Below are 13,815 nucleotides of genomic sequence, written 5' to 3' on the forward strand. Positions count from 1 at the left end.
TTAAAGGGGTTATCCGGCCTTAGGCTACAAGTCTACAGACACTCTATGTAATTTTTGTATATTTGGTCACGTACCGACTAGACGTGCTCGGCCTCACTCAATGCAAGTGTATTAAGCAAGGTCGGACACAAACAGCTCCCAATATGGTTCAGGGATATCCTATGTTATCTCGTCTCCCAATCACTGTGGGTCCGACTTGTAGATATCCCTTAAATATCTTTTTCTGGAAAACTAGTCTTAAAGGGAGTCTGTAATCCCAAAGTGACGGTATAAGCTGAGCACATCACCTTGTAGGCGATATAACCACTTGTCTAATTGTTGCCTCCATTCCTCAAAAATCGAAGTATATTCAAATATGCTAATTAGGCTGCTCGGTGCACTGTTCTGCCACTGATTTTGTATGTCCCCGCCTCTCTCACTGGTGATTGACAGCACCGACTTGCCTGAGTTTTCTCTGTGGCAGTGCTCACTCCAGGCAAGTGTCATTTCCATAAATTGGTCACTTTTCATGTTCTTTCGTAAAACTATCTGTCTTCTTACAGTACCAAGTTGATAAGTCTAACAGCACGGCGGTGGAGGAGGAGACCATACAATTGGTGAATATTGTGGATGGGGTAAGTCCTTCTAACACCATTCTTATATAGTAACTAGAATGTATGCCGCCAAAGAGGTACATGTTATTTATCAATATTATAGTGAGGTGGGTAGTCCCTTTATGTGTATCCCTTATATCCATAGTAACTTTAAAGAGTAACTGTCATTTTACTTTTTTACTTTTTTTTCCATCAATCAATAGTACACATTAATATAAGACATCTCATAATATATCTTGGCAGAGAAATCTGAATCTTTCTTCTCCTGGATTAATCATTTATTCATAAAAGTCACAATTCATGGGTAAAGGATATCTTTAGTGAATACAGACTTTCCCATTAGTGAGATAGGAAATGACAGTTGTCTTCTATGAAGAGCTGTAACTATGTTTTCAGGAGAGCTTGCAGCAGAATGTCTGTGTGTTCCTCTAGCTCCTCCGTAGAATGTCTGTGTTCCTCTAGCTCCTCCTTAGAATGTCTGTGTTCCTCTAGCTCCTCCATAGAATATCTGTGTGTTCCTCTAGCTCCTCCCTGGAATGTCTGTGTGTTCCTCTAGTTCCTCCTTAGAATGTCCGTGTTCCTCTAGCTCCTCCCTAGAAAGTCTGTGTTCCTCTACCTCCTCCCTAGAAAGTCTGTGTGCTCCTCTAGCTCCTCCCTAGAATGTCTGTGTTCCTCTAGCTCTTCCCTAGAATGTCTGTGTGTTCCTCTAGCTCCTCCCTAGAATGTCTGTGTTCCTCTAGCTCCTCCCTAGAATGTCTGTGTTCCTCTAGCTCCTCCCTAGAATGTCTGTGTGTTCCTCTAGTTCCTCCTTAGAATGTCTGTGTTCCTCTAGCTCCTCCCTAGAATGTCTGTGTGTTCCTCTAGTTCCTCCCTAGAATGTCTGTGTGTTCCTCTAGTTCCTCCTTAGAATGTCTGTGTTCCTCTAGCTCCTCCCTAGAAAGTCTGTGTTCCTCTAGTTCCTCCCTAGAATGTCTGTGTTCCTCTAGTTCCTCCCTAGAATGTCTGTGTGTTCCTCTAGCTCCTCCCTAGAATGTCTGTGTGTTCCTCTAGTTCCTCCCTAGAATGTCTGTGTGTTCCTCTAGCTCCTCCCTAGAATGTCTGTGTTCCTCTAGCTCCTCCCTAGAAAGTCTGTGTTCCTCTACCTCCTCACTAGAATGTCTGTGTTCCTCTAGTGTTGTGAATTCTGTGGCAGAGCTCCCTCCTGTGGTCACAAGTGGTACTTCGGCTGATTCTCTCTGGGAGCTTCCGTTTGTGGAGGAAACTGGTACTGCTGCTTCTGAGTTTCCTCCCTCAGGTGATCTGGTGAGGTCGTTAGGTGCTTCTCTACTTAACCCCACCTAATGCTTTGATTCATGCTTCCTGTCAATGTTCCAGTGTTGGACTTGTGTTTCTCTGGATCATTCCTGTGGCCTGCTGCTCTGCATAGCGAAGTGCTTCTTTGCTATTTGTTGCTATTTTTTCTGTCCAGCTTGTCTATTTGTTTTGCTGGAAGCTCTGGGACGCAGAGGGTGTACCTCCGTGCCGTTAGTTCGGTACGGAGGGTCTTTTTGCCCCTTTGCGTGGTTTTCTTTAGGGTTTTGTGTAGACTGCAAAGTTATCTTTCCTATCCTCGTTCTGTCTAGAATATCGGGCCTCACTTTGCTGAATCTATTTCATCCCTACGTTTGTCTTTTCATCTTACTCACAGTCATTATATGTGGGGGGCTGCCTTTTCCTTTGGGGTATTTCTCTGAGGCAAGGTAGGCTTATTTTTTTCTATCTTCAGGCTAGTTAGTTTCTCAGGCTGTGCCGAGTTGCATAGGGAGCGTTAGGCGCAATCCACGGCTGCCTCTAGTTGTGTTTGGAGAGGATCAGGGATTGCGGTCTGCAGAGTTCCCACGTCTCAGAGCTCGTTCTATTATTTTGGGTTATTGTCAGATCACTGTATGTGCTCTGACCTCCATGTCCATAGTAATACTGAATTGCCTAGCATAACAGTACAGGAAGCCAAAAGTACTAATGATTCTCAATAGAGGGAAAAAAGAAGTTCTGAGACCATTTTTTTTTCTTGGCTTTGTGTTTTGTCTTTTTTTTCCCCTAGACATTTGGGTGGTTCAGTACACAGGTGTAGCGATGGACATTAGAAGTCTGTCTTCATTTGTGGATCAGCTCTCGGCAAGAGTACAAAAGATTCAAGACACTATTGATCAGAAATCTATGTTAGAACCAAGAATTCCTATTCCTGATTTGTTTTTTGGAGATAGAACTAAGTTTCTGAGTTTCAAAAATAATTGTAAGTTATTTCTGGCCTTGAAACCTCGTTCCTCTGGTGATCCAGTTCACAGGTTTTGATTATTATTTCTTTTTTGCGCGGCGACCCTCAGGACTGGGCATTTTCTCTTGCGCCAGGAGATCATGCATTAAGTAATATCAATGCGTTTTTCCTGGCGCTCGGATTGCTGTACGATGAGCTTAATTCAGTGGATCAGGCAGAAAAGAATTTGCTGGCTTTTTGTCAGGGTCAGGATGAGATAGAGGTATATTGCCAGAAATTTAGAAAATGGTCAGTGCTCACTCAATGGAATGAATCTGCGCTGGCAGCTATGTTCAGAAAGGGTCTCTCTGAAGCCCTTAAGGATGTCATGGTGGGATTTCCTATGCCTGCTGGTCTGAATGAGTCTATGTCTTTGGCTATTCAGATCGGTCGACGCTTGCGTGAGCGTAAATCTGTGCACCATTTGGCGGTATTACCTGAGCTTAAACCTGAGCCTATGCAGTGCGATAGGACTTTGACCAGAGTTGAACGGCAAGAACACAGACGTCTGAATGGGCTGTGTTTCTACTGTGGTGATTCCACTCATGCTATCTCTGATTGTCCTAAGCGCACTAAGCGGTTCGCTAGGTCTGCCACCATTCAGAGGCGTAGCTAGAGCTTTTGCCGCCCGGGGCTGTTCCCGAGTTTGGCGCCCCCCAACCCCCCCCCCCCCCCCGGCTCAATACACACAAAGGTTACCAAAAACGGTTTTCCTGTTTTGTAGACCTTAAACTGGGCCTAATAGTGTCACCCCCACATGCCACACCTGTGACTTAATACCACCACACCATGACCAGGCCACATAGTGACCGAATAATACTACATACAAGGGACAAATACCACAACACCATTTCCAGACCACATATTACCACCACATAGTGACTGAATACTACAATACTGATCAGTAATAAAAAAAAACCCACAATACTATCACCATAAGTGCCAGTATTCACAGGAGATCTGTACTTAGTATGCAGTGTCTGTGTAGAGGTAATACAGAGATCACTGGTGACATTATACACAGGACCTCTATATAGTATACAGTGTATAGTGTCAGTGTATAGGTAACACTGACTCACCAGTGACGTCTCTAGGTGAAGTCCTTCATCTTTCATCCAGCACAGACCGCCATCATTCCTTCCAGCCAGGACTCGTTTCTGCAGGAAATAACACAGTTATCTCGAGCTCCGCTTGCAGAACACATTACTTAATTTTTCACAACTTCTACATTACATCACATGAAGAAAAAAAGGTGATATAGTGTCACTCTGCACAGTAACAGGACCGCCCCCCCATTTAAAACAGTATACTCAAAAAATAAAATAAATACATCACTGCAGTAATAATATCCCTTAATTAGCCCCTATGGTAATAATATTCCCCACCCTGGCCCCGTTTCTCATTCCTGGCTCCAGCCATATGTTCTCGCATCCTGCCCTCATGAGTATCCATTCTACCCCATATGATCTCCACATCCTGCCCCACCAGCCTCCATCGTATCCGTCCTGCCCCATGATCCAATCCTGCCCCGTGTCTCCAATCATGCCCCGTATCTACATTCTGCCCATGCCTCAAGTCCTGCCCCCAGTGTGTCCAGCATATTACCCCCATGTTGTCCAGCAATCTGCCCCAGTGTGTCCAGCATATTACCCCCATGTTGTCCAGCAATCTGCCCCAGTGTGTCCAGCATATTACCCCTAGTGTGTCCAGCAATCTGCCCCAGTATGTCCAGCACTGCCCCCAGTGTGTCCAGCAATCTGCCCCAGTGTCCAGCCTTTCCCCAGTGTGTCCAGCAGTCTGCCCCAGTGTGTCCAGCATATTACCCCCAGTGTCCAGCATTGCCCCAGTGTGTCCAGCATATTACCCCCAGTGTGTCCAGCAATCTGCCCCAGTGTCCAGCCTTTCCCCAGTGTGTCCAGCAGTCTGCCCCAGTGTGTCCAGCATATTACCCCCAGTGTCCAGCATTGCCCCAGTGTGTCCAGCATATTACCCCCAGTGTGTCCAGCAATCTGCCCCAGTGTCCAGCATTGCCCCAGTGTGTCCAGAAGTCTGCCCCAGGGTCTCCAGCATTGCCTCAATGTGTCCAGAAATCTGCCCCAGGGTCTCCAGTATTGCCCCAGTGTGTCCAGCAATCTGCCCCATGGTCTCCTGTATTGCCCCAGTGTGTCCAGCATTCTGCCACATGGTCTCCTGTATTGCCCCAGTGTGTCCAGCATTCTGCCACATGGTCTCCTGTATTGCCCCAGTGTGTCCAGCAATCTGCCCCATGGTCTCCAGTATTGCCCCAGTGTGTCCAGCAATCTGCCCCATAGTCTCCTGTATTGCCCCAGTGTGTCCAGCAATCTGCCCCATGGTCTCATGTATTGCCCCAGTGTGTCCAGCAATCTGCCCCATGGTCTCATGTATTGCCCCAGTGTGTCCAGCAATCTGCCCCATGGTCTCCAGTATTGCCCCAGTGTGTCCAGCATTGCCCCAGCCCCAGACAGTCAGACATAAAGAAAAAAAAAAAAAAGTAAAATCCTCACCTCTCCCGTTCCTAGCGCAGGTCCGGTGCAGTCAGCGTCTCTCCGGCTCTGCGACGCTCAGGACAGAGAGGCAGAGCGGCGCGCACAGTAGTGACGTCATCGCGCCCTCTGCTCTGAGACGTCGCAGAGTCAGAGGACGCTGTAGCTGCCGGCGCCGCAGGAACCAGGAGAGGTGAGTATAGAGCGGGGGGCGGGGTCCGGTGGTGGGGGGAGCTGGCCCTGGTCGTGGCGGCGGACGGCGCCGCCCGAAGATTTAAAGGGGCGTCTTTTTTTTTTTTTCTCCTGCAGCGCCGGCCGCCCCCCGCATTGTGCCGCCCGGGGCGGACCGCCCCCCCCGCACCCCGTTTCCTACGCCACTGCCACCATTGGTACGGTACAGTCAAAATTTCTTCTGTCCGTTACCTTGATCTGCTCTTTGTCATCGTATTCTGTCATGGCGTTTGTGGATTCAGGCGCTGCTCTGAATTTGATGGACTTGGAATATGCTAAGCGTTGTGGGTTTTTCTTGGAGCCCTTGCAGTGTCCTATTCCATTGAGAGGAATTGATGCTACGCCTTTGGCCAAGAATAAGCCTCAGTACTGGACCCAGCTGACCATGTGCATGGCTCCTGCACATCAGGAGGATATTCGCTTTCTGGTGTTGCATAATCTGCATGATGTGGTCGTGTTGGGGTTGCCATGGCTACAAGCCCATAATCCAGTATTGGATTGGAAATCCATGTCGGTGTCCAGCTGGGGTTGTCAGGGGGTACATGGTGATGTTCCATTTTTGTCAATTTCGTCATCCACCCCTTCTGAGGTTCCAGAGTTCTTGTCTGATTACCGGGATGTATTTGATGAGCCCAAGTCCGATGCCCTACCTACGCATAGGGATTGTGATTGTGCTATCAATTTGATTCCTGGTGGTAAATTCCCAAAAGGTCGACTGTTTAATTTATCCGTGCCTGAGCACACCGCTATGCGCAGTTATGTGAAGGAATCCCTGGAGAAGGGGCATATTTGCCCGTCATCGTCGCCATTAGGAGCAGGGTTCTTTTTTGTAGCCAAAAAGGATGGTTCGCTGAGACCTTGTATAGATTATCGCCTTCTTAATAAGATCACTGTTAAATTTCAGTACCCCTTGCCTTTGTTATCTGATTTGTTTGCTCGGATTAAGGGGGCTAGTTGGTTCACCAAGATTGATCTTCTAATCTGGTGCGAATCAGGCGAGGCGATGAATGGAAAACTGCATTTAATACGCCCGAGGGTCATTTTGAGTATCTAGTGATGCCATTCGGACTTGCCAATGCTCCATCAGTGTTTCAGTCCTTTATGCATGACATCTTCCGAGAGTACCTGGATAAATTCCTGATTGTGTACTTGGATGACATTTTGATCTTCTCGGATGATTGGGAGTCTCATGTGAAACAGGTCAGAACGGTTTTTCAGGTCCTGCGTGCTAACTCTTTGTTTGTGAAGGGATCAAAGTGTCTCTTTGGTGTGCAGAAGGTTTCATTTTTGGGGTTCATCTTTTCCCCTTCTACTATCGAGATGGATCCTGTTAAGGTCCAAGCCATCCATGAATGGACTCAGCCGACATCTCTGAAAAGTCTGCAAAAGTTCCTGGGCTTTGCTAATTTTTATCGTCGCTTCATCTGCAATTTTTCTAGTATTGCCAAACCATTGACCGATTTGACCAAGAAGGGTGCTGATTTGGTCAATTGGTCTTCTGCTGCTGTGGAAGCTTTTCAAGAGTTGAAGCGTCGTTTTTCTTCTGCCCCTGTGTTGTGTCAACCTGATGTTTCTCTTCCGTTCCAGGTCGAGGTTGATGCTTCTGAGATTGGAGCAGGGGCTGTTTTGTCGCAGAGAGGTTCTGATTGTTCAGTGATGAAACCATGCGCTTTTTTTTCCAGGAAGTTTTCGCCTGCTGAGCGGAATTATGATGTGGGCAACCGAGAGTTGCTGGCCATGAAGTGGGCATTCGAGGAGTGGCGTCATTGGCTTGAAGGAGCTAAGCATCGCGTGGTGGTATTGACTGATCATAAGAACCTGACTTATCTCGAGTCTGCCAAGCGTTTGAATCCTAGACAGGCTCGTTGGTCGCTGTTTTTTGCCCGTTTTGACTTTGTGATTTCGTACCTTCCGGGCTCTAAAAATGTGAAGGCGGGGGGGCGCATGCGCGGACTTTCGCGGAGTCAGACATGCTCTGCTGAGCTCCGCAACCCGGCATCCTAACTTACCCTTCCAGAGTGCCGGTACCGGGGTAATTTTAGCACCGACGGGTCCCCCTTACAGCTGGGAAACGTGTGACTTGAAATGCCTAAGAAAGGAGGCACAAATCAATCGGCAAACCGCACAATACCTGAGCTCCTGATAAGCGCCAGTGCGGGTAAAATGGCCGCCGCGTCTCCTTCCCTCCCCACCCTCGCTCCCTCCTCACAGCCAAGCGCAGATGGAAGCACAGAGGAGCTGTGTGGGGCAGGAGAAGCCACCATATCCACCGCAGCTTTAACTAAGTCGCTACAGGCAACTTTTCGTGCTGAACTTACTGCAGCTATGCACTCCATCGCCACGCAGCTGCAGGACATCGCTCAGCGTACAACAAACTTGGAGGAGAAGATGGATGCCACAGCAGACGCCCTCGAGGAGGACCAAGAGACCCTCAGGTACCATGCTGACCGCATTACGGAACTTGAGCTAAGGAGCGAGGATTATGAAAACAGATCCCGCAGGGGGAATGTGCGCATACGTGGCCTGCCTGAAACTAATATGGCGCTTAAGGAAACAGCCACCACACTTTTCTCTGCGTTGCTGCCAGATATAGACCCTTCTCTTTTACACATTACGAGGATTCACAGAGCACTTGGCAGACCCCGCTCCCCAGATTTCCCAAGAGACATAGTCCTAAAATTACATTATGAGGAATCCAGAGATCTGATTCTAAATGCAGCAAGGCCTCTTTCCTCACTACCTGACCTCCCTGACTCAGTGCGTCTATATGCAGATATAGCTCCAGCTACCCTCTCCAGGAGAAGAGCCCTCAAGCCTGTCACAGCTGCCTTACAAACGGCGCAAGTTAAATATCGCTGGGGATACCCATTCTCGCTAACTTTTACCCATGGAAATGAGTTACATGTTTGCCGCTCGCTGGACGAGGGTAAAAAAGCCTTAGAACAAGCCGGAATACCAATTCCTGATGTTATACCACCCCAGCCACAAAGGAAGTTAAGACCAGCTAGAGAATGGAAGCCAGCTCCTAAAACAAGGAGCCAAACCGCATCTACTACATGACTGGACTTTGGACCCAACCCGTCGATCTTCTCAGGCTAACCTGCTGTTAAAAAACTGAGCATCACAAGTTATGCTAAATCTCACTAATTTAGAGATACTCTTCAATTACATGCTTTATTCTTTTAAATGCCCCCCCCCCCCCCCCGGTTCCGAGTTATACAACAATAGCCCGACCCTACCAAACTCCCCCTACAACTTTCCTACCTTCCTCCCCCCCCCCCTTTTTTTTTTTTCTTACCTCCCCCCTACCCCTCCCCTATTTTCCCTCCCCTGACCTCCCTATCAGGGTCCGCTACGGAAAGGGTTGGATACTCGGGTGTTCTACATGTCGCCCAACCTTGGTGATGCCCGGATTTTCCCCTAATATGAATCTCTGGGTCACCACACTCTTTGGGCCTTTGACCCAAGTCTTTGCATTTTATGTGTTATTTGTCTTTGTTTCCCCCCGTTTTGTATCTTTCCTATTGTTTCCTTTTAGAGCTGTACAAAGCTGTTCATCGAGTTGGCACCAACTCAGGTGGCCTTTCAGGTCTGGTCGGAGAGGGGCTCGAGACTACTGGATTGTAAGCGGTAATTATATAGCTAGCCATGTGTAGGGTTTTATCTCATAATGTTAGAGGGCTCAATTCACCGATAAAAAGGAAAAAAGCCTTTTTAGACTATCAAAAATCCAAGCCAGACATTTTGTGTCTGCAAGAAACTCATTTTTCTAACACATCTTACCCCAAATATTTTGACTCTAAATATTCCCGTTTCTTCTTGGCCTCTTGGAACCGCAAAACTAGAGGGGTAGCTATATTTCTCAAAAATAACTTTCCATACCATATAACCAATTCCTATTCGGACCCAGAGGGCAGATTCTTAATTTTACAAGGAACATTACAAGGCCATAATCTCTGTATTGTAAATAGTTATCTTCCCGCCACCACACAATTAGCGGTCTTCAAAACAATTCTTTCTAAACTCTCCACAATCCCTTACCACCACTTGATTTGGTGTGGCGACTACAATTTCACCCTAAACCCTATCCTAGATAGTAGCTCATCGAAACGTTCGGACATCTCGAAGGCGGATAGGAAAAAAATTCATCGTATGATGACTGACAATCGGTTAGTTGATATTTGGAGAGAAATTAATGGGCCCACGAGAGGGTACACTTACTTTTCTCCAGTTCACGGATCGTACTCCCGAATAGATCTCCAAATTACTGCGGCAAATTCTCTCCCAAATGTTTTGTTTTCGCGTCATGTCCCGTCAGCATGGTCCGATCATGATGCTGTTCTATCCGTTTTTAAATTTGATATTGTTACATCCAATCTTTTTAGATGGCGGCTAAATGAATCTCTTCTAGCTGACCCTATGATAGCCTCTCAAATTGTGGAGGAACTAAAACTCTTTTTCCAAACCAATGTTACTGAGGAATCCTCACCTGGGAATGTCTGGTTGGCTCATAAAAAGTATATTACTGGCACAATAATTAAAATAGCATCTACAAAGAAAAAAAACAGATCTGAGCTCCAAAACAAGTTGGAAACTAAATTATTTAAACTAGAACAGGCAAACCAGATGTCTACATCCCGTTACTTAATCAAACAAATACATGACGTCAAACTACAATTAGATGTAGTCCTAACCACCAGAACGGAAAAAGCTCTTGCTTGGACCCAAGCTACTTTTTATAAGCAGGCAAATAAACCCTCCAAAATGCTTGCCCGCCAGTTACGATCAAAACAACTTGTTAACGCTATACCCTCTATTAGAGATCCTGCGGGACACGTATCGGCCCACCCAGAGATCATTTACAAAGCATTTTACGAATTCTATCAGAAACTCTACTCCGCTCCCGAAACACCCCCCCCCCCCCCCCGCACCTTCTACAAGCATTCCTACAGGATACACCCCTGCCCAATATCACTGAGCAAATATCCCAGCAGCTCCAATCAGAAATTCTAACTGAAGAAATAGACTTAGTGATCAAAAAACTAAAAACAGGAAAAGCCCCCGGTCCAGATGGACTCACTGCCTTGTACTATAAAAAATTTAATAAATTATTAACACCCCACATTAAAACATTCTGCAATGCCCTTCTTAACGGTTCCCAAATGCCCCCCGAATTCTATATAGCCCACGTAACGGTCATTCCCAAACCAAAGAGTGATCACTTACTAGTTAAAAACTATAGACACATCTCATTATTAAATGTCGACCTCAAAATATTTACTTCAATTATCAACGATAGACTCAGTAAACTTCTTCCCTCACTGATACACCAGGACCAAGTGGGCTTCATACCCCAAAGACAAGGCCCTGATAACATAAGGAGAAATCTTAATATTATACACTCAGCAAATCATTTACACAAACCACTCATGATGTTAGCCCTAGACATTGAAAAAGCTTTTGATTCCCTCTCCTGGCCATACCTCTTTTTGGTCCTAACTAAATTTGGCTTTCCTCAAAAATTGATCTCATGTCTTCAACTAATTTATGATAATCCAACTGCATATCTTAAGCTCCCAACTACCAGGCCCTCCCCTATAAACATACAGCGAGGTACACATCAAGGATGCCCGTTATCGCCAACGTTATTCGCCCTAGCAATGGAACCTCTGGCCCATGCTATAAGGAAAAATCCTAATATATTATGCCCTGCAGATCTCGGGGATCAATATAAAGTCAGCCTTTTCGCGGATGATCTCCTCTTGGCCTTAACGAACCCTTACTCCACCCTCCCTAACCTATTCTCTCTTCTACGCATGTTCGAACTGGTATCTGGCCTCAAAATTAACGTCGAAAAGTCGGAAGCATTATTTGTTAATACCTCTAAAGAAGACCAAGATAATCTGGTGGCCCAGTTCGGATTTAGCAAAAAAGATCACTTTCTAACCTATCTAGGGATTAACTTGACATCTCACAAATCAACCCTATACAAATGGAATTATCTCCCTTTAATTAAAAAATTTCAGGCCGATGTGACCAGATGGTCTTCTCTGAATCTATCACTACTGGGTCGACTACATGCTATTAAAATGATATCTGTTCCGAGATTTTTATATCTCTTTCGATCCCTCCCTATCACAATACCGTCAAAAAATCTTCGGGATATACAAACGCTTATCGCAAAATTCGTATGGAATGGTAAGAGGCCAAGGATCAAACAAAATGTTATGTTTTTGCATAGAAAGATAGGCGGGCTGTCCTTACCCAACCTCAATTTATACTTTAAATCAGCCCAAATAGCCCAACTAACTAGTGTCAACTCTGGTAGCAGACGCCCTAGGTGGGTACATTTAGAATCCTATCTCCTTAGGCCATATTCTCTCCAGGGTCTCCTCTGGTCCACTGGAAAACTACCGCATAATATTTCTGACACTGCCCCTTTTACTGCCCACTCCTTAATACTATGGAGGAAGGAAAGATTCAAGTATGGATTACAATCAGATCCCTCTCCACTCACCTCCCTTTTTTATAACCCCATGTTTTTACCAGGCCTAGAGCCCTCTCTTTTTGCTTGGTGGATCCTGAAAGATATCACTACCTTGAAACACCTATGCACCCCATTCAATGTCCTACTCACCAGGCAAGAATTTATTCAAAAGCATGAACCACCATTTAGGGAAGCTCTCCGCATAAATCAAGTGCTCCACTTCGCCAAGCATATTACGCCACATGGAACACCACTTCTGGCATCTGGGTTTGAGAATAGGTGCCTACATGACCCCATGGGGAAGGGATTGATCTCCCTAGTATACTCTGCCCTTAATACACCCCGCACTAAAGGGAAGTTAAAATATATGTTACAATGGGAGGAGGATTTAGGCCTAGTAATGCCTATAGAGAAATGGCACATGTCTTGCGATACATTGACAAAGGGCAGTCATCAGGCCTCGTTAGCGGAAACGTCGATTAAAGTCCTCCACAGAGCATATTACGTCCCAGCGAGACTTCATGCCATCCACTCACACATACCTAGCAATTGCTTTAGAGGTTGTAATGCTTTAGGTGACATGTTGCACATATGGTGGAGCTGCCCTATTGTCGAGGCTCTGTGGCGAGAAGTTAAATTAATTATAGATCAAATCTATGGTAAGACAATCTCCATGGATCCTTCAGTTTTCCTGTTGGGAGCAAAATATCCCAGCTTCTCCAAAAGTCTACATAAACTTGTGACCATTATATGTATGGCCACGAAAATTCACATTGCGGCCAGATGGAGAACCACGTCACTCTCTATTTCGCTAGTTAAAGACAGAATAAACTCGATTCTACTGCATGAACGCATACAAGCTACCAGGAATGATGATTGGAACACTTTCTTTCGGACTTGGAGTCATTGGATTGATCTTGACCTGGATTCCGTCGCTCAACTGACCCAAGCTCTCAGGATCTCCCCATAATGTGAACATATATGGTTAGAGGGTCTGGAGACGAACACTTCTAGGTGGGATTAATATCCCTATCATTTACTTACAAAGTTATATATTCTTGGTGCCCCTCTATTGTTTGCTATATTTGGATTGTTCCTGATAATGGCTAACCAGACTAACGAGACCTTTAGTTTCTGACCTACCTGAGTAATTTCTCATGTTATGTTAAAGTTGTTGCTTGTTTGATGACTGATTAGATACCCCCCTCCCTGATGTCTCCATCCTTTGTCTCTCTGTATTGTCTATGAGTCTTTGTACGTTTTGTTTGTCCCCTCTTAGGGTACCGTCACACAGTGAAATTTTGATCGCTACGACGGCACGATTCGTGACGTTCGAGCGATATATCCGTGACGTTCGAGCGATATCGCAATGTCTGACACGCTCCTGCGATCAGGGACCCCGCTGAGAATCGTACGTCGTAGCAGATCGTTTGAAACTTTCTTTCGTCGTCTAGTGTCCCGCTGTGGCGGCATGATCGCATGGTGTAACATATATCGTATACGATGTGCGCATAGTAACCAACGGCTTCTACATCGCACATACGTCATGAAATTATCGCTCCAGCGTCGTACATTGCAAAGTGTGACAGCAGTCTACGACGCTGGAGCGATATTGTTACGACGCTGGAGCGTCACGGATCGTACCGCTGTAGCGATCAAAATTTCACTGTGTGACGGTACCCTAAGGCTAATTATTTGTACAGAACA

At 46.0% G+C, this 13,815-nt stretch overlaps 1 protein-coding gene across 1 annotated transcript in view; it reads left to right on the top strand.

Moving 5' to 3' along the window:
- The window catches only part of LOC138665907 (disintegrin and metalloproteinase domain-containing protein 9-like), a 105,035-nt gene that overhangs the window by 51,517 nt on the left and 39,703 nt on the right, over nt 1-13,815 (top strand). Inside the window, exon 8 of the mRNA XM_069753860.1 lies at nt 543-614. Within this exon, the coding sequence (XP_069609961.1) occupies nt 543-614 (72 nt within the window). The remainder of the gene's footprint in view (nt 1-542; nt 615-13,815) is intronic.

The sequence above is a fragment of the Ranitomeya imitator genome, chromosome 2 (genome assembly GCF_032444005.1).
Source record: "Ranitomeya imitator isolate aRanImi1 chromosome 2, aRanImi1.pri, whole genome shotgun sequence".
Taxonomy (NCBI): domain Eukaryota; kingdom Metazoa; phylum Chordata; class Amphibia; order Anura; family Dendrobatidae; genus Ranitomeya; species Ranitomeya imitator.